We start from the raw sequence: 25865 nt of genomic DNA, 5'->3' as shown, positions 1-25865 counted from the left end.
AACAACCTGTTGTAATCCTAGATGGAATTATATGATCGAGGTGGAATTGAGATTACCAATAGTATCTCCCAATGCTGCCTACGAGCATCTTCAAAATCAAAAGGAAAAAAAAATGCTGCCTAGGAAAGCAAATGACACTCTTCCCGTCCGGCCCTTCCGTATCTCCCGAAATAGCAGAGCAGGCCTGTTCCCGGAGCCTTTATAAGAGGCAGGGGCAGATGGAGGCCGGAGCAGAGCGCCACGAGGCAAGCAAAGAAGTGCGAGCTCCTCCCTCCCCTCCGACCCACGCCACGCCGCCGCCAATAACGACCAACTCACGTGCCCTATCCTTCTCCTTCTCCCCCCTTTCGTTCGTCTCCTAAACCGCCGCCAGCATGGACGCCAAGAAGAGGTCGCCGCCCGCCCCCTCGGCCGCCGGAGCCGCGCCGCCCGCGGCCAACGGATACTTCAGCTCCGTCTTCTCCGCACCGGCGTCGCCTGCGGTACCGTTTCTTCACGCCGCCTGTCTTTACGATCTGTTAGTCGTGAATTGGGGATGTGATTCGGCGATTCTGATACCTCGTTATCTCCTGCCCGATTCTTTTCCTCTTGAGTTCGTCATGTGGTTACTAATTTCGGGGCAAGTTTCGTGATCAGCGAGTTCTGTATGTTTGTTGTTCTATAAACATCTGTTTGGGAATACCTCTGATGACGCTGCTGCTTTTGTTTGACCTGAAAGGCAAATCCAAGAGACGCCAGGCAGATGGACCTGTACACGATACTGAACAAGCAGAACCCCAAAGGGCTGAGTGGCGGGGGCATTGCAGGTATCCTCTATTCCAGCGTTGCTGGGCATATAGTGTTAAATTTGTGAACACCGTACAAAAAAAAGGAAGTATATGAGTTCTTCTACTGATGTTGATAGTCATCTTAGCTTGACTGGAAATTTGGGCAATTGATTGATATGTGATACAACAGTGAACTAACACTGTAATTTTCAATTTGTATTCAGATGCCAAATCCCAAGGCAACCCTACTAATGGTCGTGTTGCATATAAAGATGGAAAACAGTTTTATCCAAACGAGTCCTCAGAGTCACCTTATTTTGGCTCGTCTGTGCATTACGGTGGCCGGGACTTCTATGACAGCTCTCCACACAAGCAAGCTGATGAATCATCCAGAAATGTACATTGAAATTGCATTGCAAATAATCCATCCCCTAGTTGATTATATATTAGCAATGTTTTGAATGTTTCCTATATGTCCAATCCAGTATAAGGAGGATAATGCAGATGGCTCCCTGGCTACCAGAGGTGATTGGTGGCAAGGTATGGCATTTACTGACCGTTTGGATATTATCTAGAAATGATGAAACACATACGTGTTGACTATAATTTTCTGTCAGGTTCACTTTACTACTAAAAATACTTTGCAATGGACTCTCCTACTGTGAACAAGGTACTCCTATATTTATAATCCCCTGTTTTATTGTTTGATTTGTCTCAGTTTTGTGCCCTTATGTTGCTTGTGCTATCTCTGTAGCATTTCTTTTCCAGTTTGAACAGTGGTAGGTTAACAACAGTATCTGGAAGTGTATTTATTTAGTCGTCCATGTTTTGACAGAGTTAAGTTAAAATTGTTTTTCTCTGGGAGAACAGCTCACAAGGATGCTCTGCGTTTGTTACAAAATAGGTGTAACAGAGAGCTGGTTGCTTAGTCTTTTGTACAAGGTACAAAAACTATGTATTATATAACATGAGAAGCTGCAATCAACTAAGGCTCATTCGGTTTTGTAATCTATGGGTGGACTGCCCTTAGCTATAACCTCCAACTCACTCTTGATCTCCTCTGGTTTCCTAGTACACACACATAATATGATTCGTGGATATTATTATTTTTCTTTGTGTCATTGTCGCAGTTTTGGTGTCTATAATTAAGTCCTGAGATCTGCACAAGATTTTCTTGTTAGTTGTCACATCTGTGCGCACTGATTGCAGAGCAGTTTGGTTGACATTGACAGCTCTCAGAGAAAAAATGATTGACTGTCCTGAATTGGAAGTTCAGTTAATCAGTAATTTACCTAACAGCCTTGTAACGAGTGACATCAACATCATTGTAGTAATGTGACCTATTATTCCGTCATGAGTGTTATCATATATTTGAGGTGTCATGTATTATGTGTTAATCTTTTGATAACCTTGTTATTAATATTGCTCCTACGTTTTGGTCATTTATCTCATGTTCAACATGACATGAATATACTGTTTGTTGAGAGCTGGCAATGGTTAATCCTCGGTGCATTTCTAAGTTCCCTTAACATGGCAACCAGTTGGCATTATATTATTTAATTAATCCCTGAGTCTTTCACATAGGCGCCTCAATTAGTCTAGTATTTGGTTGTTTTCTACATAGGTCTCACCCAATACAAGTTTTTCAGATTTCCATTAACGGAAAATAGAAACCAAAAGTTGTTGCAGTTGTTGAACTTGTAAATGCATTCTTGTCTGTAGGAAGCTGTGCTAATACACATGCAACCTCTGTTGCTCGTAGCTTGTTATGATCGTCCAGCTGCAACCTGTGTTAATTTTAATGCATTATCATCGGCCTCCTCCTTTATTGACATCAAATTAATTTGATGGTTTGTCGCAGGAATAAAAAGGAGTACGTCGAGCTGGTAGGCTGTAGAGTTGACATGAGTCATCAGGCATAAGAAAAGTCATAGTGGAACTACATCTGTTCTGTCGGTGGTGGCAGTATTTAGATGCATCAGTCACCTAGGCAGATGTAGACGTACTATGTGTCTCTTTTCTTCGCCTTACTAGATTTGAGTGATGAAATGTAATGGGACTGGTAGGGCAGCAGCAAGTAGGTCCTACAAAAAGTTGCTGCTATTTTGCAACTGACGAGATCACTTGCTGTATGCGTTGTGTATCCTGGTTCGTGGTTGTGTTTTAGTAATATTTGGATTTGCACATCTGTTTCAGTCTACCATTTGTTTGCTGAGAGAATCATGCTATGAACTTGTGACAATGGTTTATACCCTGGTGCATTTCTTAAGCTTTTAGCCTGCTTCACAGTTCACACGGCGCCCAGTTGGCATTCTACTAATATGTTCTTTCCTGTTTATATATATATGGCTTTTATTCCTAGATTGTCAATTTAGTCAATGAAATAAAAGTTATATGCAGAAAAAGATATTAAACTGCCTAAACATCTTACATTTGTGAACAGAGGGAGAGGGGGTACCATTGAATTCATATATGAGTTATGTGCCCAAAAGAAGAGTATCTTGTTAATCCTGGGCATTTTTGTATATGTGCCCTATGTTACCACTGAATTCATAAATTATACTTACGTATTTTTAGTTTTTGTCTCATATTATTTATATTCACGTTTCAGTTATTCTGAAATGTATTGCAACCAACGCGTAGGATGTCATCTAGTTCTGTGTATGTAATGTGGCATTCCCTTGCCTGCCATAGTTGTGACTCAAGTTTGTACTAACTTTTGGGACGAAGAGAGAATATGTTAACTATATAATATATGGTAATGTAATACTATCTTTTTGAGGCAAATATAATACATGCTATTCCCCCCATCTCATAATATAAGAGCGTTTTTGACACCACTAATATAAAAGCGTTTTTGACACTATACTAGTGTTAAAAACGCTCTTGTATTATGGGACGGAGGGAGTAATTTTTTTTCCGAGACACTGTATAATCTCTACTTCTCTTAAACAAGCAAATATATTCATCGCTAAGTACACACAGCCTAACCTACACATAATAACACCGGCGAATTACAGCCTTACGATCAGACTCACTTAATTAAATCTAACCATCGAACTAAAACCAACACTCACCAAAAGTGCCTTTAGCAATTTTAACCGGCGGACGAAAACTCTGCCACCGGAGGAAAATTTCCACCCCTAACGTCCGCGTCCCGTCAAAAGGAAAGAAAACGCAGAAGAAATCTCACGCGCCCCTCGCGTCCGCGTCCCGTTGAAAGGAAAGAAAACGCAAAAGAAATCTCCGTTTGCTCCGGATGTCCTGCTTGCATCGCCGTCGTTCCTGGCGCTGCCGCCACGCGTGCCCGTGCCGAGGTCACTTAACCAGGGTTTGCTGAGCAGAGAGATCGAAGGCAAAGGAGCCGCCGCCGTGAAGGAAGATCTCCTCCACCCAGCCCGCTGGCACCGTCGCCTTCGGGTTCAGATCAAACTGCACGGCTTCGGTGATGGCCGCCTCTGCTCCCCAATTGCGCCGGCCTCTTCTAGGCGGCTACACCACTCCGTCCTCTACCAGGTCGCCGCCGCCAGGGACGTGGACGCACGCGGGGCGGCCGGCAGCCAGTGAATGTCTGAATGATGACGCGCGTGCGAGCGTGCGGCGCGGAGCACGGATCTCCTCGCTGCCGCTGCCGAGTTACCTGCTCCCAGCGATGCCCTCTTGTCTCATCCGTGCAGGTCTGCCCCCTGACATCTCTTTCCCTCTCAATCTCTTCGTCTTTTGTTTGTTTTCTCAAACTCACATAGATCAGAAAGCTCTTGATCCACCAAAATGCTGAATCATGTGCGTTAGGTTATCCAGTCAGGTTTCTTTCCTTTTATCAACTACTCACTCATGAACAACATAAGACAGAGGAACATATATTCTTCATTACTGCTCACTCCTGCAGTACTGACAAGCATTTCATAAGACAGATAATGTGTTTCCTATAAATTGTACATCTATGTGGATTGAACATACCATCATGAACTACATAAACAAGGAAGCGCCGAGACCTTCAACTAACTTCAGTAAATACATAGCAACAGTCCAGTATCCCCGGGCATCAATGACATGTGTTCTTTTGTACTGCTCTCTCTTGATTGTCGCTTGTCCAGGTTGCCACCGGGAAGAGGTGTGATGGCGGCCAAGAAGAGAACAATGGGACACTGAAGTCCCTTGGATGTCCGTGTTTATCACAGGTGCTCTCTCTTTTTCATCTTTCTTTTCCTCTACTTTATCCTAGATCGGTGATTACTAATTTCCATGTCTACTGGGAGGAATAAAGTTGGCAGGTGAACCTTTGCAACTATGTCAATCACTTCTTTGTTTAAACTCATAATATCATCCCTTTTAAGCTATTAAATCATAAGGCATAGTTTTGCTGTTGATTTTTTCTTATTCCCACTTTATTGCTTCACATAGACTACTTGGGGCTTATTTGAAATAACCTGCTCTGATAGTGCAGGAAATCATCATAAATGAAAACAAAAGATTTCATAAGAAGGCATACCATGATTTGGTGGAGAAGACGAAGGCTTTGTGTGGAAAATTAGGTTTGAAACTCAATTAGATTCTAAACTACTCTTTTGGCTGCTACTGCTCTATCCTTCAAACTTCTTTCCTGAAAAATTGAAAGATAAATACAATAATGATGCATCTCTGCAGATAATACAAAATAAGTATTGTTCAGGGCCCAAATTCTTGATTGAACTTATGGTCAGTTTCAAATGTTAGTTCACGATACACTTGCCAAGGATAAGTAACAACTTATTTGAGCAAATTGGAAACACATTCGGATCAGGAGCAATAGAAATTCTTAAGGGCATTGGGATATTGAACTACATGTACTTATGTGTGTGTTGTTTTCAACTCAACCTTGCTCTTCCTGATTTTGAACCGTTGACACACACTGCACTCTCATAGGATCATGGCATTCTCACGGTAAAAGACCAAAAAGTTGTGTAGAAATGTCTTCGGGTGATAACGCATATTTGTTCACTGTTCATGTCGATCCATCCTATTATTTTATCCCCGTATGCATACTACTCATCTCCTCTTAATACCAATTTTCTTAATTTGTTCCGACTTTTTGTTCGCTATATGCAGCTAGCTTTGGCAGGTTTGTTAGGCTAATATAAGGTAGGGAGCTTTGCTACATGATAATACCATGATAATACACAGATGATATATACTGGAGGATGTTTTGCAATTAGCAAGGTACTTTGTTTACGAGCTGATTGTCAACTTTGTTAAAAAGATACATGGTTGTTGTATCCTATCCGACAATATAAAACTTTTGTCATGATATTTCCTTGTGCAGTTTCAAGGTCACATGGATGCTGATGGCTCTCAGGTGTATGTGATATTTGTTGCTGGGTATTGTTGCAGTTCTTCCTGTTATGTCAATGTATATTGCTTCAGTTTCCATATTGAGATTGATATGGAACTGTCTCATCTTCCAGCGTGAACATTATATATTTTCTCAATTATTAGTCTCAAAATACTACTTTTCATACTTTTCTACATCTGAAGTATTTATGACTATCATGCTGAAAAATCTTTTCTTGCTCCTCTCGATTGACTAAATAAACAAGAACACTGAATTATTGATCTTATCTTGGACTATTATTTGTATTTAAATTTTTAAATCTTCTGCGGACTCTCACAAGAATCAAGTGTAGTAGACAGTTCCTTGTTTCAGGATCCTTATTCATATTCGTTAGAGTTTGTACACTTGGGTTTTGTGAAAGCTAAATATTTCTCCTATGAGTTTCAGCATGAATAAAAGTGAATTGCCATGTCGTTGATGATGTGTACGCTGCCAAAATCCGCAGCCTGAGACCTCCCCATCACGTCCCGTGGGCATGACCACATGAGGTTCAATGTCCATCATGTCACACAGGCGTCATCATACCACCGTTAACCTGATCCCTTCAGTGTGTGACTGGTCCCACTCGACAGGAGTTGCTGCGGCTCAACACCTCGGGACGCCGCTGTCTCCTTCCTCTCCTCTTCTGCAAACTGGTCACCAATCCCTAGGCGGTGATTCATTTTTAGGAATTACGGTGTTGTTAATAGTCGATAGATCAAAAGTACATAAGGCATCCTGAATATTCCGTCCTTTCTATCAAGCAACTGTTTAAATAAAGATTCCTGATGCATGTTGCATGATGTTGAGACAAATTATTTGCTCCATTTATCGATGCCTAGATGATTTCTGCTTCTCTACTAAAGTTGCATGGCATCACTAACGGTTATGCCTTTGGAATGATATATGAAAACAAGGGCTTGACAAAGATTTTGATGTTTTACTTGGTGCTCCGCCACTAATGAGCTTCTAATGTTTTTGTGTAAATTTATGTCAGTTGAACCACTCATTGCATGTGCAATATTATTATTTTGATAATTATTTGATGACAATCAAGACGTGCCTTGCACGTGCATACTTACTATATTACTAACAATAGTGATTGTAACCAAGTACTTGAACATGTTATTCAAGATTCATAGAATAAAAAGGGTACTAATGGTTTGAAACATGAACACAATACCTTTTCTTGTGTGAAAAATCAACTTCTTGTATACGACAATTCATTTTAAATATTTCTTGCTGCTATCAGATTATCCTTTTACCCGAATTTTCACATATAATTGTCATATTAGTCTAGACGTGCGTTGCATGTGCACACTTACTAGTACTACTAAATAGTCAAACATAAACGTTTGTCAACAAGGGGGCCCAGCCGTACTACTCTGAAATTATTATTTTTTGAGGCATACTACTATGAATTTCTGAGTCTCCTCCCCAGCGCCTGAGCCCAGGGAGAGCATAGCCAGCACCCGTCGTGAAACGGCCCGACATAGGACGCAAGCAACTCGCTCGGGGGTGCCGGTTTGGAAAAACAAATATGTATTGAAAAAACGTTCACCAAATTCAAAAATGCTCACAAATTAGAAAAAAGTTCATCGATTTTGCAAATTAAAAGTATTATGAAGTTGAGAAAATTCATTGATTTTTTTATTAAAAAATTATTATTTTTTTACAAAAAATCATTGAAAAAAAGTTCACAAATTTGAAAAAAGTTCACCAATTCTGAGAAAAATATAATGAAATAAAAAAAGGGATTTTCAAACAAATAATCATGAATTAAAAAAATCACGAATTACCACAAAAATGCGCTTTGCAAAAAGCTTGCAAATTAAAAAATCACGGTGATTTAAAAAATTGCGGATTAAAAAAAAATTCATCAATTTTTAAATAAACATAGATTTGAAAAAAGTTCACGGATTTTGAGAAAAAGATGGCGGATTTGGAAAAGGTTCATCAATTTTGAAAAGAACAAGATCTTGGATTTGAAAAATGTCCATAAACTTTACAAAAAAGTTCACTAAAAAATTTGGGGAAAATGAAAAATAAAATAGCAAAATAAAAAGAAAAGGAAAAAAGAAACAAACAAATAAAAGACAATGAAAAAGGAAAAGAAATAGAAAAAGAAAAACCCAACAAAAACGGTCCAGAAAAACCTAAACAGGAAAACAACCGGAAGCTTTCAACTTCCCAAAACCGGCTCGGAGAAGCTTCCCAAGATCAGGAAACCCTCTAATGCAACCTTATATTGGCTGGCCCGTTACTATCGAAGGAAAGGAGGGGTATTGAAGGAAAGGAGGGGTGTGTGCACCCTTTTGCAAGATAGCTTGTAAAGGGAGCTTAAGGTGTTGAATAGGCGTTGGGTGAATTTCTTGCAGAACCGTCGACTCTAGTTTTTTCCGGCCTTGGTGAATTTCTTGCAGAACCGTCGACTCTAGTTTTTTCCGGCCTAACTGTCGGTTCGATGGGGACACTCAATACAGTAGCTCGGCATGAAATTATTAGAAGAACTCATATAAAGAGTTGCATACATTATCTGTAGGCTAGTGAAGTGGCGATTGTAGATGAAAGATAGAGGGTGGGAACACCTAACTAAGTTGGTAAACTTTTCTATGCCAATACATTTTTTTTTGCTTCACACAATGTTATTCATCCAACTACGAAAACAATGTTATTCAAAGTTTTGAACATATAGGTCTACTTCCACAACTTACAAAAACCTTGTATTTTGAAGTTTGAAAAATATATAATATCTCAATCTTATCTTAAAGAATAAAAGGTGTATAATTGTAAAATTTTCATGTTTTTTAAACCGCATTTGTATGATAGTAGTTTGTTGCATATAAATTTATTATTACCTACACAATTAAACACAATCAATTTGTTTTACAAAATCAATAAGTAGCACTTTTACTTCTTCTCCATGTACTATGTATATTAATTTGGTTCATATATGTACTCATTGCCAAAAAATTGTTATGCATAAAATTTATAAAAAATAATCATTTAAACAGAGATAATAGAGAACTATTTTTCTAGTCTACATAGAAATAAAAAAAATTGGTGCTCGTCCCTCCTATGTATAATCGGACAATAACCCTTTATTTGCTCAACTGGACTAAGTTAATCTCCCCTAACTAAGACTTGGATATCATGTCCATCCGAGCACTTCTTATTGCAACTTCAATTCCTAGAGTTCCAAATGCCAACGTTTAAGATTTGTGCTTAATATTGTTATGCATAAACGATCATTAATTTTTTGGAAAAAATGGAGTGTATGCTAGAGCCCATCGAAACCTACCTAGTAGAATCTCCCATAGACCTATGCCAAATTAAAATACTAATATTGGTACTAGACTTTTTTATTTTATTTATTTTTATCATCTTATAATCAAAACAAATTCATTTTAAAATAATTTGGTTTGCATAATTAGCAACATACAAATGTTGCTAAATATTAATTGTCTCATTCTTTGTGATGCGTTTCCAATTGTTATAGAAAAGTACAATTGCATTGTGCTAAATTTAAATTTTATTTCATAAGAGAACGCATGTTAGTTTTTCTTTTTCAAGACATGGCCGGAATTGCTCTTTAGACCTGAACTCAGTAAATGTGAGAAAGATAAAAAATGACACACATTATTTTCTTATACTTGCACGAATTGTATTGTATATATGTTTATTTCCAGGTTCCTGCATATATTACAAACCTTATTATCTTTGTAGAGGCTTCAGTGTAGGATTGCGTATAAACAAATAGAAATTCTAGAATATATGGCATGTTAATGTTGTGAGGAGGCTAAAAACAAATTATTGACATGTTGCTTTATTAGTTTTTTCATGGCCATATGTGTTTTACATGTTCTAGTGGGTTCATTCATCGACTATACTTGGTAACGAAATAGTATCATTTCTAGTGAGCATAGACAAACATCGAAGTGCCTCTGACTCAGTAGTAAGTTTCCACACACGTATATGATTTGATTACCTTATGTGCTCACCGCAATATATGGGGTATCAAATAGCATATACAAGTGGTCGTGCCACTTTCCCAAACGAAGAATCACTTGGTTCCCGTAAAAAGGAACTGTCTTACATATGTGCATGAAACTAAATATATGAATCATCTTTTAGGAATACTAGTACAAATGCCCGTGCGTTGCACCGGGCAAAAAACAAAAAGCACAATCTCCTTCATGTGCCATTGTGCATCACTTCTATGTCCAATTTAAATAAATAAACATCGATAATTAGGTTAATCTTGGTAATTTTCTTAATTTTAATAAAAGTTAATTAACATTTTCGTAAAAATCGGAACACTATTTTGTCTTGTCCCAAACAAACTCTTTCAGCATTAATTTACAAAGAACATCTGGAGCATTAGTTTCAAAAGACTAACCTCAACATATACACATGCTCTTCCTATGCCATCACTATAGAGAAATAGTACAACCAGAAGGGGATAAACCATGCAGCTAGCTGTTATAGTTGGACGTACAAGTCATTGTACTCTAGAAGCTAACAAAATTCGAGTGCCACAGTCTCACAGATGATCATTGATGCGTTCTTGCACATCCGGCTGCAGTGAGATCTGGGACCATCTTTTCTGGTTTTGCCATTTCAGTTTCTCGTGTTGCTGATCCATTGAAATCCCCCTGGGCACCGGCTTTGACCCCGACCTGCTTATCTGGGATGCCAAGATCATTTTCTGCAAACCCTTCTCTCGTGGAGGACTTCATTGCAGCTGGCTGGAATAGTTGAAAGCAAAGGAATGTGAGGAACGGCCACATGAAAGAACTCATGCGAACATATCAGACATGGTTGCTTGATAGAACATTCTTCTGAACGAAGCAGGTTGTACAAAGACTACAAACAAAGTACCCCCTCCATTTCTAAATAAAGTCTTAGAAGATTTCAATATGGACTACAAACGGTGGAAATGGGTGAATCTCACTTTAAAATCCGTCTATATACATCCTTATCCATGTGATATTATGCACTATAGTTTAACATTTGTAATAAAGTTACATTAATTATTATTTTTTAGAGTCTGAAGTTTGCATGTTAAAAAGCCCTTTTAGTGTTCTTTATCTGATGGAAGATTAGTTTGAAATAGTTTGTGAATCAATTTTTATTTTTTACTTTTTTTTAAAACATGAATATTTCTTTGTTTTTAAAAGTGAATGTTTTAATAAAACTCGAATGTTTTTTAGGGAGAACATTATTTGAATGCTTTTTTAAATATTGTGAATACTTTTTATTTAGTAAACATTTCGAAATGCATATTTTTTTCAAAAAATTGGATTTTTAAGGAAATTTTGACCAGTTTTTAGAAAGTGTGAATATATATAAAACTATGTACTTTTTTTAACTATTTTTACTATGTTGATTTTTATCAATAGAGTTTGTTGCTTGGTTGGGAAGATTCTTTCTATTTTTTTTCATTATTTAGGCTTAGCCAGTAAAAAGCACTTCACGTACACACTTCACTTACAGATAAAACACACACTCTCTTTTTCTATATATAAAAAAAGACACGCAAACTCATCTCCCTTCCCCCGTTTTCCATTCTCAAGTGTCACCAATTCTCCAGATTTCTTTCCATAATTGCTATTATATTCGCACACCACACACTAATAAGCATCCCCCACCAATTTACCTTGAAGCAATTGTAGGTCCCTGCAATGTTTGCAGTTTGGAAGATGGCACGAACCGCTGGATCTCTGCTAGAAGCATCGGAAACATATCAAGAGCCACCGGCGAAGGCTTCTTAAGCGTGGAGGTCGCTCCCGATGATCCTGAAACCCAAAATTTCAACGAATAATAACATGAGATCCAGGCACATCTCAGAACAATTATAGCACCAATTCAGATGGAGCACTCACTAACCTTGCATCTGATGGAGGTTGGGACACTTGAAGCTGACGACGTACTCTGGGTCTGGGAGGATCCTCGTGTTCATGTCCTTGCGCCAAACAACATACCACTATGGGTTCTGCATGTAGTCGACGGCACTGTCGTAATTGTCACTGCTGGGGTGGAGCTTGGAGGACCCAGCTGGGATGGCCTCTGGCCGGCCCATCAGAACACGGCACAGCATGATATGCCCCTCGCCGTTCTCATCTGCATTTGCTAGCATTGCGCTGCATAAAAATGATTTCATACTCGTTAGTTCCTTTTACTAACTGCTTCACGGAACATTCAGAACATATTTCATCACCCAGACTCTAGGTAGCAGGAAACATGATTTAGTTTTGCTCGTATTCCTCCCTTCCACAAACCATTACCCAATCAAATTACTGCATTCATAGATAAACTAATACTGTCGTCATGCAAACTTGTTTCCCCATAATTTTTGAGCTAGGAGTATGAATCAAGATATAAAAACCAAAGGCTAAAATAACATGGAATCAATTATATTATGGGATGGAGGGATAATATGAATGCAATTTGGAAAAGATCCTGAATTGGTAACTGTGTCTGATAAATTATCCTACAGCTATTTGCCTATATTCATGCTTGCCATCGATCAAAACCACAAATTCAGAACTTTGACCTGACCTGGCATAAGGAGACTGAGGCGGCGAGAGGTAGACGTCGTCGCCGTGCGCGCGATGGCAAAGGACCCGGCTGTTCATCCTGCCGAACCCGTGCTCCACCGACGCGGCCACATCCGCCGACGGAGCGCCATACCACGCGAACTTGGCATTGCCCCCGTCGGCACCGCGCGCAGCGGCTAGGAGCTGGCCCTGCATCTGGAACGCCCTGGACCGGGGACCCTGCACGACCTTGTGCACCGCCGTATTAATCGCCACGCCGCCGCCCACCCGGGGCTATCCCTTTGAAGAAGAGCTTCTTGAGAAGTAACAACCTGGTAGAACTTGTCCGTCTCCTCCAGCCTCACCGCCTTGCCCCAAGCTGGCCGCCTTGTTGACCCTGCCGGACATAAGAAAATATGCTCAAGGGATTAAATCAAATGAGAGAATGGAAGAGGCAAATCAGGAGAGAGAGGGAGGAGATAGCAGTACAGAATGCATGGATGTAGCCATGCCATGGCAGTCTACACATCAGGCCTGCTGCACGGGGAGTGCTTGAGAGAGGCGGGAAATTAGGCTGGATTGAGGACTCCACCGTGTCGCTGCTCTCGTCGGACATCTCATCCACCCCGGACGACGCCCCGTCCTCCAGCTCAGGCTCGCCCCTCTTCCTCTTCCTCCCACTCTCTGGCATAGGGAAGAAGCAGGCCCCGAGGTCATCAATCCAGCCCATGGCGACCTCCTCGGCGGTGGCAGCGTCGATGCGCACCATCCACAGGAAGTCGAACAGGAACTCCCTGCCGCCATACGCGGCCTCTGCGACCACCCTCCCGTCCTGGAACGCCCGGCGTAGAGGCACAGCCGCATCGCCCTGGACATCAGCCCACGCGCCGCCCTCGAAGCAGAGGAACCTGACCAGAGCGCCGCTCCGCCGTTCCGCCAGCCCCGGAGGAGCGGGGGCGGACCAGCGCCCCCGATGCCGCCGAAAGCCACGGCGGGCCTCGGGCTCGAGATGCGGCGGATCCAGCCGATCTCGTCCGGATTCGGCGACGGTGGAGAGAGGACGGGCACCGGGAGAGAGGATGGGGGCGCGGCGGCGATGGCAGCGAGCACGCCTGCGTCGAGCGCGGCGCTTTTCGGAATCAGTCGACGGCGGAAAGCAACGGGAGGTGAGAAAGATCAGAAGAGACAGGGATGAGGGGAAAATCAGCGCCAGATTGACCTTTTTTAGTTCCTCACTCGTGTTCGTGTTGGAGACGGACTGCTCCTTCGTGTGCGAGACGTACGACGGCGTGTTTTTTTTCCTCTTCCCGATTGATTCCCATATAAAGAGTGCAAGGAGTGCGGGTTGATTTCATAAATATTGAGGGACTTTTTTGCAAAAAACACCACGACGGTGAACCTGGAGACCCCTATGAACGCACACACGCACACCCTACCCCTATGAGCACCTCCGAGAGACTGAGCCGGCATATCATCTTGAGATTTATGAAGTCACCATAGGCGCCTCGTCGTCGACGGGAACGTCTCCTCCCACTGAAAGTACATCGCCGGAAATCCTGAAATAAATCCAGGAATAATGCGAGCACCAGGATTTGAACCCTGGTGGGTTGGGGATACCACTGTCCACCTAACCATCTCAACCTCAGGTTGGTTCGCCATAGAGTTGTAGTTTTGCTTGTTCCTAATGGATCCTTATGTCGACTAGCTTTCCTCCTATAAGAAGAGTCTTATTTTTCTCAAGATATATAATAGGCTCTTGGAATAATAATTAGCAGTGATGGTTACTATATTGCATAACTAGAATATGGGTAGGTACCTCTCTCCAGCTACCTGATCATCGATCCAACTAGGCGTCTTCCATCATGCTTGTAGCGTGGAGCAAGAGTATTGAAATGTAGTACATATATATTGGTCCAAATTGGGGTATTTGTACAAAACATGCGTAAAAGCCCTATAACTTTTTACTTAAAAAAAGTCCTATAATTGGCACTTCGGCTATATTACATGCATGACATGACCACATAACAACGGAGCCAAAACAAACAATCATACGCGCCAAGCACCATGTCACGTATGCCAACATCAACAAAACCTGCACTCGATGCATTGTTTTTTTTCATAGACTAGACTCGACATCATCAATGGTCAAAAGTGGCAGCCCCTTGGTCATGATATCATCAAATTATTGACCGATAGGAACCTGGAGGGTTGCTTGGAAGATAAACTTCAAAGACATTCTCGTTGTAACATGATCATTGATTGTTCGATGCCAGAGTGCAACTCATTCATAAGTTGGGTCCTCACAACGTGGAATGACATTGCATGACCAAGAGACAAGTGAGCCCCTGAGCAATGCATATTAGTCATAGGTGAGCCGTTGGGTGTAAGGTTAACCATGTTAGTAATCCTTTGAGTATATCACGATGTCATTGCGTCGTGAGCAACGTATGGTGAGGCCGTGACTCTCTGTGCGATTAGTCAATATGCTCAAGACCATGGTTTAATCAAAGGACTAGTTCCAAACCTTGTTGCAGATTGATAGTACTTATGCAATATGCAGAGAACACTGTATTCATGTTGGAAGGTGACCTTGAGAGTGCTACATTCTTGAATTCTATTCTATCCATTTCTAGGAGCTTAGTGGTTGAAGATAAAACTCATAAAAGTGAGATTTTCACATGGCCAGGCAGTTGAGAGACAAGGAATGCACCTACATATCCAACTAAAAAAACGGTTATTTTCTTCTTACACAGTTAGGCATTCCTTTGCACTTTAAATATGAAGTAACCCTGGTTGGAAAGCCATGGAAAGTAGAAAACAAGATTGCTAGCGAATGTACTTATTGTGTTCAGTTGGTCGTGTAGTTCTACTAGTACTTGTGTAGGCAATATATTCTTTCTTATGATCCCAAACGCAGTTATTCATAGTATTAAATTTTCAGAGTATACTAGGTATGGAGCGCCTTAAAATTGGTTGTTGACTCGATACTAACTAGATAATACCCCTAGGCTTGCTCCGGGAATTTACAGCAATCTATTTGTCAAGAATATACTAGAATCATATCATAGAAAAATGATATGGATGTCTTGCAGGTACCTAATGATGTGGAGGGGTGGATAGCATGTGTGGTATGGTGAGATGTATGCATGTTGGTAGAAATACAAGCAATATGGATCAACTACTTAGGTGTAGTAGAGATGAGAACGTACGCATTCTTGTGGGAATTAATTGTAATTAGTTCATAAGGTTTGGCCATATGAAACATTGGTATTTAGATTAACAATATGAGAATTGAAACAAAAAAAGGTGAGGTATTGTACTGTATAGTTGTAGAATATTTACTGAATATGGGTAGTATGCATGGTGCATGTTAAAGATGGATCTTTGTTCATGCATAGTGACATAGTGAGTTGACATAATTGCATATTGAGATTATTAGAGTTAGCGGGGATCAACTACTTAGGTATATAGGGTATGATCTATGATGCCATGTACCATAAGGCCTTTGTTAATGAGCACTTGTATGCCACCGAAAAAATAACACTTATATGATGGGTTGACTTTTAGATTAGCTATTAGGTTGAATTTCGAGCATTTCATGCTTGCATATGTGGGATGGAGAGATGCACGGAATTGGAAATGGGAATACAAGTCTACTCTAGTATTAGCTACATGTCCGCTTTTATTTCACTTCCTGCCCTCTCCTTCCTTCTCTTCTCTTCTCACCCATGTATTGGGATTTTGATGATGTGAAACACGCTACAACATGCCTAGTAGGACTTGGTGTTGCTCTTATGGTCTCGTAGGCTCTGCTTGAAGGAAATACGCCCTAGAGGCAATAATAAAGTTATTATTTTATATTTCCTTATTTCATGATAAATATTTATTATTCATGCTAGAATTGTATTAACCGGAAACTTGATACATGTTTGGATACATAGACAAAACACGGTGTCCCTAGTAAGCCTCTACTAGACTAGCTCGTTAATCAAAGATGGTTAAGTTTCCTAACCATATACATGTGTTGTCATTTGATGAACGGGATCATATCATTAGGAGAATGATGTGATGGACAAGAACCATTCGTTAGCTTAGCATTATGATCATTCAGTTTTATTGCTATTGCTTTCTTCAGGTCAAATACATATTCCTTCGACTATGAGATTATGCAACTCCCGGATACCGGAGGAATGCCTTATGTGCTATCAAACATCGCAACATAACTGGGTGATTATAAGATGCTCTGCAGGTATCTCCGAAGGTGTTTGTTGGGTTGGCATAGATCGAGATTAGGATTTGTCGCTCCGAGTATCGGAGAGGTGTCTCTGGGTCCTCTCGGTAATACTCATCATAAGAAGCCTTGCAAGCAAATTGACTAATGAGTTAGTCGTAGGATGATGTATTATAGAACGAGTAAAGATACTTGCCGATAACGAGATTGAATCCGGTATGAAGATACCGCCGATCGAATCTCGGGCAAGTAACATACCGATGACAAAGGGAATAACGTATGTTATCATAACGATTCGACCGTTAAAGATCTTCGTAGAATATGTGGGAGCCAATATGAGGATCCAGGTTCCGTTATTTGTTATTGACCTAAGAGGTGTCTCGGTCATGTCTACATAGTTCTCGAACCCGTAGGGTCCGCACGATTAACGTTCGTTGACGAGATAGTATTATATGAGTTATGTGATTTGGTGACCGAATGTTGTTTGGAGTCCTGGATGAGATCACTGGCATGACAAGGAGTTTCTAAATGGTCGAGAGGTAAAGATTGATATATAGGACGATGGTATTTGGACACCGGAAGTGTTTCGGGAAGCACCGGGTACTTATCGGGTCACCGGAAGGGGTTCCGGGCACCCCCGGCAAAAGATATGGGCCAAGAGGGGAAACGCACCAGCCAGAATGGGGTTGGTGAGCCCCCCCCCCCCCATATGGGCTGGCCAAATTGGAGAAGGAAAGGGGAAGGAGGAATGGAAAAAGGGAATAGGATTCCCCCTTCCCCCTTTTCCCTTCCTACTCCGAATAGGAATAGCAGAGGGGGTTGGCCGAATTGGTAGAGGACCCCAAGTAGGATTCCTCCTACTTGGGGTGCCCCCTTGGCTGCCTTCCCTCCCCTCCAACCTATATATATGTGGGGAGGGGGCACCTACAACACACAACAACAACTGTTAGCCGTGTGCGGCGCCCCCTCCAAAGTTTACACCCCGGTCATATTGTCGCGGTGCTTAGGCGAAGCCCTGTGCGGATCACTTCACCATCACCATCACCATGCTGTCGTGCTGATGGAACTCATCTACTTCCTCGACACCTTGCTATATCAAGAGGGTGAGGAACGTCATCGAGCTGAACGTGTGCAGAACTCAGAGGTGTCGTACGTTCGGTACTTAGTCGGTCGGAGCTAGAAGAAATTCGACTACATCAACCGCGTTGTCTAATGCTTCCGCTTTCGGTCTACGAGGGTACATGGACACACTCTCCCCTCTCGTTGATATGCATATCCTAGATAGATCTTGTGTGAGCATAGGATTTTTTTTTTTAAATTACGTCCTACGTTCCCCAAGAGTGGCATCCGAGCCAGGTCTATGCGTAGATGATATGCACAATTAGAACACAAAAGAGTTGTGGGAGGTGATCGTCATACTTCTTACCACCAATGTCTTATTTTGATTCGGTGGTATTGTTGGATGAAGCGGCCCAAATCAAGCTTACATGACCACGTTCATGAGAACGGTTCCGCCGACAGACATGCAACTAGTTTTGCATGAAGGTGGCTGGCGGGTGTCTGTTTCTCCTACTTTAGTTGAGTCGTATTTGGCTGCGGCCGGTCCTTGTTGAAGGTTAAAACAACAAACTTGATAAATCACTGTTGTGGTTTTTGTGCCGTAGGTAAGAACGGTTCTTGCTAGAAGCCCGTAGCAGGCACGTAAAACTTGCAACAACAAAGTAGAGGACGTCTAACTTGTTTTTGCAGGGCATGTTGTGATGTGATATGGTCAAGACATGATGCGATATACGTTATTGTATGAGATGATTATGTTTTGTAAAAGTTATCGCCAACCGGCAGGAGCCTTATGGTTGTCTCTTTATTGTATGAAATGCAAACACCATGTAATTGCTTTACTTTATCACTATGCGTTAGCGATAGTTGTAGAAGCAATAGTTGGCGAGACGGCCACAATGCAATGATGGAGATCAAGGTGTCGATTCGGTGACAATGGAGATCATGACAATGCTTTGAAGATGGAGATCAAAAGCACAAGATGATGATGGTCATACCATGTCACATATTTTGATTGCATGTGATGTTTATCTTTTATGCATTTTATTTTGCTTAGTACGATGGTAGCATTATAAGATGATCCCTTAACTAAAATTTCAAGGTATAAGTGTTCTCCCTAAGTATACACCGCTGCGGCAGTTCTAAGTGCTGAGACACCATGTGATGATCGGGTGTGATAGGCTCTACGTTCACATACAACGGGTGCAAGACAGGTTTGCACATGCGGAATACTCGGGTTAAACTTGACTAGCCTAGCATGTACAGACATGGCCTCGGAACACTGGAGACCAAAAGGTCGAATGTGAATCATATAGTAGATATTATCAACATAGAGATGTTCACCATTGATGAGTACTCCATCTTATGTGATAATCGGACATGGATTAGTTGATTTGGATCACGTATCATTTAGATGGCTTGATCTAAGTGGGAGTTCTTAAGTAATTTGATTAATTGAACTTTAATTTATCATGAACTTAGTCCAGATAGTATTTGCAAATTATGTTGTAGATCAATAGCTTGCGTTGTAGCTCCCCTATGTTTCTTGATATGTTCCTAGAGAAAACTAAGTTGAAAGATGATAGTAGCAATGATGCGGAATGGGTCCGTGATCTGAGGATTATCCTCATTGTTGGACAGAAGAATTATGTCCTTAATGCACCGCTAGGTGACAGACCTATTGCAGGAGCAGATGCAGACGTTATGAACGTTTGGCAAGCTCGATATGATGACTACTTGATAGTTTAGTGCATGATGCTTTACGGCTTAGAACCGGGACTTCAAAAACGTTTTGAACACCACAGAGCATATGAGATATTCCAAGAGCTGAAATTGGTATTTCAGACTCATGCCCATGTCGAGAGGTATGAGACCTTTGACAAGTACTTTGCCTACAAGATGGAGGAGAATAGCTCGGCTAGTGAGCATGTGCTCAGAATGTCTGGGTACTACAATTGCTTGAATCAAGTGGGATTTAATATTCCAGATAAGATAGTGATTGACAGAGTTCTCTAGTCACTATCACCAAGCTAATAGAACTTCGTAATGAACTATAATATGCAAGGGACGATGAAAATGATTCCTGAGCTTTTCGCGATGCTGAAATCAGCAAAGTTAGAAATCAAGAAAGAGCATCAGGTGTTGATGGTTATCAAGACCACTAGTTTCAAGAAAAAGGGCAAGGAAAATAAAGGGAACTTCAAGAAGAATGGCAAGCAAGTTGTCACTCCCGTGAAGAAGCCCAAAGTTGGACCTAAGCCTGAAACTAAGTGCTTCTACTGCAAAGGAAATGGTCACTGGAAGTGGAACTGCCCCAAATACTTGACGGATAAGAAGGATGGCAAAGTGAACAAAGGTATATTTGATATACATGTTATTGATGTGTACCTTACTAGTGCTCGTAGTAGCCCCTGGGTATTTGATACCTGTTCAGTTGCTAAGATTAATAACTTGAAACGGGAGTTGCAGAATAAATGGAGACTAGTTGGGGGTGAAGTAACGATGTGTGTTGGAAGTGGTTCCAAGATTGATATGATCATCATCGCACACTCCCTATACTTTTGGGATTAGTGTTGAACCTAAATAAATGTTATTTGGTGTTTGCGTTAAGCATGAACAAGCTAGGATCGTGTTTATTGCAATACGGTTATTCATTTAAGACAGAGAACAATTGTTATTCGGTTTACATGAATAAAACCTTCTATGGTCATACACCCAATGTTAATGGTTTGTTGAATCTCGATCGTAGCAATACACATATTCATAATATTATGCTAAAAGATGCAAAGTTAATAATGATAGTGCAACATACTTGTGGCACTGCCGTTTAGGTCACATTGGTGTAAAGCGCATGAAGAAACTCCATGTTGATGGGCTTTTGGAATCACTTCATTATGAATTATCTGATACTTGCAAACCATGCCTCATGGGCAAGATGACTAAAACTCCGTTCTCCGGAACAATGGAGTGAGCCAATGACTTATTGGAAATAATACATACAGTTGTATGCGGTACGATGAGTGTTGAGGCACGTGATAACCCACTAGTATAGGGGATCGCAACAGTTTTTGAGGGTAGAGTATTCAACCCAAATTTATAGATTCGACACAAGGGGAGCCGAAGAATATTTGCAAGTATTAGCAGCTGAGTTGTCAATTTAACCACACCTGGAGATTAATTATCTGCAGCAAAGTGATCAGTACAAAAGTAATATGGTTGTTTTGATAGTAGTAGCAATGGCAATAGTAATAGTAACAGTGATAGTAATAGTTTTGTAGCAATAACGGTAGTAACAACAGTAGTAATAATTTGGCAAGATCAATACGTAGGAAAATTGTAGGCATTGGATCAACGATTTGTTACATGATATTCATCATATAACAGTCATAACCTAGGCGATGATGTGGCACTAGCTCCAGTTCATAAACATAATTTAGGCATGTATTTCGTAAATAGTCATACATGCTTATGGAAAGAACTTGCATGACATCTTTTGTCCTACCCTCCCATGGCAGCAGGGTCCTATTGGAAAACTAAGGGATATTAAGGCTTCCTATTAATAGAGAACCGGAATAAAGCATTAACACATGGTGAATACATGAAATCATCAAACTACGGTCATCACCGGGAAGTGTTCCGACTATTGTCACTCCGGGGTTGCCGGATCATAACACTTAGTAGGTGACTATAACTTGCAAGATCAGATCTAGAACATAGATATAATGATGACAACATAAACGGTTCAGATCTAAAATCATGGCACCCGGGCCCAAAGTGACAAGCATTAAGCATGGCAAAGTCATATTAACATCAATCTCAGAACATAATGGATACTAGGGATCATGCCCTAACAAAAGTAACTCGATTACATGATGAATCTCATCCAACCCCTCACCGACCAGCGAGCCTACGAAGGAATTACTCACCCCCAGTGGGGAGCATCATGGAATTGGCGATGGAGAAGGGTTGGTGATGACGAAGATCGAACATCCCCCTCTCTGGATCCCCAAACGGACTCCAGATCTGGCCTCCTGATGAAGAACGGGAGGTGGCGGTGGCTCCATCTCGTGAAACGCGATAATTCTTCCTCCCTAATTTTTTTCTGGAAATATGTGATTTTATAGCGTCGGTTCGAGGGTGTGCGGGGCCACCGGGTGGGGACAACCCACCTGGGCGCGCTTGGAGGGGGCATGCCCTAGTGGGTTGTGCCCACCCAGGTGCCCCCCTCCGGTGGTTCTTGGCTCCAGAAATTATCTTTATTCATATAAAAATTCCTCGCAAAATTTCGTTCCAATCCGAGAACTTTTATTTCTGCACAAAAACAACACCATGGTAGTTTTGCTAAAAACAACGTTAGTCCGGGTTAGTTTCATTCAAATCATTCAAATTAGAGTCCAAAACAAGATGAAAAGCGTTAGGAAAAGTAGATACGACAGAGACGTATGAGCAAGAGCGGGTATCATTATTTTCTGACCTTCATAGATGATTTGAGCAGATATGGGTATATCTACTTAATGAAACACAAGTCTGAAACATTTGAAAAGTTCAAAGAATTTCAGAACGAAGTGGGGAATCATCATACCAGGAAAATAAAGTTTCTACAATCAGATCGCAGAGGCGAATATTTGAGTTACGAGTTTGGCCTTCGTTTAAAACAATGTGGAATAGTTTCACAACTCACGCCACCTGGAACACCACAGCATAATGGTGTGTCCGAACATCGTAACCGTACTTTATTACATATGGTGCGATCTATGATGTCTCTTACCGATTTACCACTATCGTTTTTGGATTATGCATTACCGACAACTGCATTCACGTTAAATAGGGCACCGTCTAAATCCTTTGAGACGACACCATATGAATTGTGGTTTGACAATAAACCCTAGTTGTCGTTTCTTAAAGTTTGGGGTTGCGACACTTATGTCAAAAGGCTTCTGCCTGATAAGCTCGAACCCAAATCGGAGAAATGCGTCTTCATAGGATACCCTAAGGAAACAATTGGGTACACCTTCTACCACAGATCCGAAGGCAAGATCTTTATCGCCAAGAATGGAACCTTTCTAGAGGTGGAGTTTCTCTCGAAAGAAGTGAGTGGGAGGAAAGTAGAACTTGATGAGGTAATTGTACCTTCTCTCAATTTGGAAAGTAGCTCATCAAACAAATCTGTTCCCATGATGCCTACACCAACTAGAGAGGAAGCCAATGATGATGATCATGAAACTTCAGATAAAGTTACTACCGAACCTCATAGGTCAACCATAACATGATCGACACCAGAGTGGTACGGTAATCCTGTTCTGGAAGTCATGTTACTAGACCATGGCAAACCTACAAACTATGAAGAAGCTATGATGAGCCCAGATTCCGATAAATGGCTTGAGGCCATGAAATCTGAGGTGGGATCCATTTATGAGAACAAAGTGTGGACTTTGGTGGATTTGTCCGATGATCGGTGACCCATAGAGAATAAATGGATCTTCAAGAAGAAGACTGACGCTGATGGTAATGTTATTGTCTACAAAGCTCGACTTGTCGCAAAATGTTTTCGAGAAGTTCAAGGAGTTGACTATGATGATACTTTCTCACCCGTAGCGATACTTATGTTTGTCCGAATAATGTTAGCAATTGCCGCATCTTATGATTATGAAATCTGGCGGATGGACATCAAAACTGCATTCCTTAATGGATTTCTAAATGAAGAGTTGTATATGATGCAACCAACATGTTTTATCAATCCTAAAGGTGCTAACAAAGTGTGCAAGCTCCAGCAATCCATCTATGGACTGGTGCAAGCATCTCGGAGTTGGAATATACGCTTTGATGAGGTGATCAAAGCATATGGTTTTGTACAAACTTTCGAAGAAGCCTGTATTTACAAGAAAGTGAGTGGGAGCTTGTAGCATTTCTAATATTATATATGGATGACATAGTGTTGATTGGAAATGATGTAGAATTTCTAGATAGCATAAAAGGATACTTGAATAATAGTTTTTCAGTGAAAGACATCGGTGAAGCTTCTTACATATTGGGCATCAAGATCTATAGAGATAGATCAAGACGCTTGATAAGACTTTCAATGAGTACATACCTTGACAAGATTCTGAAGGAGTTCAAAATGGATCAGTCAAAGAAAGGGTTCTTGTCTATGTTGTAAGTTGTGAAGTTGAGTAAGTCTCAAAGCCCGACCACTGCAGAAGATTAAGAGAGAATGAAAGTGATTCCCTATGCCTCACCCATAGGTTCTATAAAGTATGCCATGCTGTGTACCAAACCTGTTGTCTACCTTGCCATGAGTTTGGTAAGAGGGTACAATAGTGATCCAGGAGTAGATCACTGGACAGCGGTCAAAATTATCCTTAGTTACCTTAAAAAGGACTAAGGAAATGTTTCTCGGTTATGGAGGTGATAAAGAGTTTGTCGTAAAAAGTTACATCGATGCAAGCTTTGACACTAATCTAGATGACTCTAAGTCTCAATCAAGATACGTATTGAAGGTGGGAGCAATTAGCTAGAGTAGCTCCATACAAAGCTTTGTAGACATAGAAATTTGCAAAATACATATGGATCTGAATGTGACAGACCCGTTGACTAAATCTCTCTCACAAGCAAAACATGATCACACCTTAGTACTCTTTGGGCGCTAATCACATGGTGATGTGAACTAGATTATTGACTCTACTAAACCTTTTGGGTGTTGGTCACATGGCGATGTGAACTATGAGTGTTAATCACATGACGATGTGAACTATTGGTGTTAAATCACATGGCGATGTGGACTAGATTATTGGCTGTAGAGCAAGTGGGAGATTGAAGGAAATATGCCCTAGAGGCAATAATAAAGTTGTTATTTTATATTTCCTTATTTCATGATAAATGCTTATTATTCATGCTAGAATTGTATTAACCGGAAACTTGATACATCTGTGGATACATAGATAAAACACGGTGTCCCTAGTAAGTCTCTACTAGACTAGCTCGTTAATCAAAGATGGTTAAGCTTCCTAACCATAGACATGTGTTGTCATTTGATGAATGGGGTCACATCATTAGGAGAATTATGTGATGGACAAGATCCATTCGTTAGCTTAGCATTATGATCGTTCAGTTTTATTGCTATTGCTTTCTTCATGTCAAATACATATTCCTTTGACTATGAGATTATGCAACTCTCGGATACCGTAGGAATGCCTTGTGTGCTACCAAACGTCACAATGTAACTGGGTGATTATAAGATGCTCTACAGGTATCTTCGAAGGTGTTTGTTGGGTTGGCATAGATCGAGATTAGGATTTGTTACTCCGAGTATCGGAGAGGTATCTCTGGGCCCTCTCGGTAATACACATCATAAGAAGCCTTGCAAGCAAAGTGACTAATGAGTTAGTCGCACGATGATGTATTACGGAACGAGTAAAGAGACTTGTCGGTAACGAGACTGAACTAGGCATGAAGATACCGACGATCGAATCTCGGACAAGTAACATACCGATGACAAAGGGAATAACGTATGTTGTCATAATGGTTCGACCGATAAAGATCTTTGTAGAATATGTGGGAGCCAATATGAGCATCCAGGTTCTGGTATTGGTTATTGACCGGAGAGGTGTCTCGGTCATGTCTACATAGTTCTCGAACCCGTAGGGTCCGCACGCTTAACATTCATTGATGAGATAGTATTATATGAGTTATGTGATTTGGTGACTGAATGTTGTTCGGAGTCCCGGATGAGATCAGGAGATGACGAGGAGTCTCAAAATGGTCGAGAGGTAAAGATTGATATATAGGACGATGATATTCGGACACTGGAAGTGTTTCGGGAAGCACCGGGTACTTATCGGGTCACCGGAAGGGGTTCCGGGCACCCCCGGCAAAAGATATGGGCCTTATGGGCCAAGAGGAAAAACGCACCAGCCACAAAGGGG

The 25865-nt window shown here is 41.0% G+C and overlaps 1 protein-coding gene, 1 long non-coding RNA gene and 1 pseudogene across 3 annotated transcripts; 2 read left to right on the top strand and 1 right to left on the bottom strand.

Moving 5' to 3' along the window:
* Nucleotides 1–226: 226 nt before the first annotated feature.
* LOC119346868 lies at nt 227–3016 on the top strand. 2 transcript variants are annotated; one of them, XM_037615990.1, is made up of 6 exons: nt 227–482; nt 719–806; nt 992–1164; nt 1253–1307; nt 1385–1437; nt 1638–3016. In XM_037615990.1, exons 1-5 carry the CDS (start codon nt 375–377, stop codon nt 1399–1401), a joined length of 441 nt encoding a protein of 146 aa, XP_037471887.1. In that variant the 5' UTR covers nt 227–374; the 3' UTR covers nt 1402–1437; nt 1638–3016. The 2 variants fall into 2 exon arrangements, with proteins under 2 accessions (XP_037471887.1, XP_037471878.1); XM_037615981.1 differs by having other exon boundaries at nt 2629–2967.
* Nucleotides 3017–4013: 997 nt separating this feature from the next.
* LOC119307791 lies at nt 4014–6938 on the top strand. The gene is made up of 5 exons (XR_005149575.1): nt 4014–4444; nt 4865–4948; nt 5215–5302; nt 5856–5966; nt 6070–6938. It is a non-coding gene; the product is annotated as an uncharacterized LOC119307791 (long non-coding RNA).
* Nucleotides 6939–10643: 3705 nt separating this feature from the next.
* Nucleotides 10644–13832, bottom strand: LOC119350549 (annotated as a pseudogene).
* Nucleotides 13833–25865: the final 12033 nt, after the last annotated feature.

This window comes from Triticum dicoccoides, chromosome 1B, assembly GCF_002162155.2.
Source record: "Triticum dicoccoides isolate Atlit2015 ecotype Zavitan chromosome 1B, WEW_v2.0, whole genome shotgun sequence".
NCBI classification, from domain to species: domain Eukaryota; kingdom Viridiplantae; phylum Streptophyta; class Magnoliopsida; order Poales; family Poaceae; genus Triticum; species Triticum dicoccoides.
The sequence above is the reverse complement of the archived record's forward strand: the minus strand, read 5'-3'. Positions and strand labels throughout refer to the sequence as shown.

What these genes read in the sequence shown, in the direction of transcription:
- LOC119346868 (XM_037615990.1), top strand. Translation starts at nt 375, where the DNA reads ATGGACGCCAAGAAGAGGTCGCCGCCCGCCCCCTCGGCCGCCGGAGCC. An exon ending in CCGCACCGGCGTCGCCTGCG is followed by an intron (nt 483 to 718) that starts GTACCGTTTCTT and finishes TTGACCTGAAAG; the next exon opens with GCAAATCCAAGAGACGCCAG. An exon ending in CTGATGAATCATCCAGAAAT is followed by an intron (nt 1,165 to 1,252) that starts GTACATTGAAAT and finishes TGTCCAATCCAG; the next exon opens with TATAAGGAGGATAATGCAGA.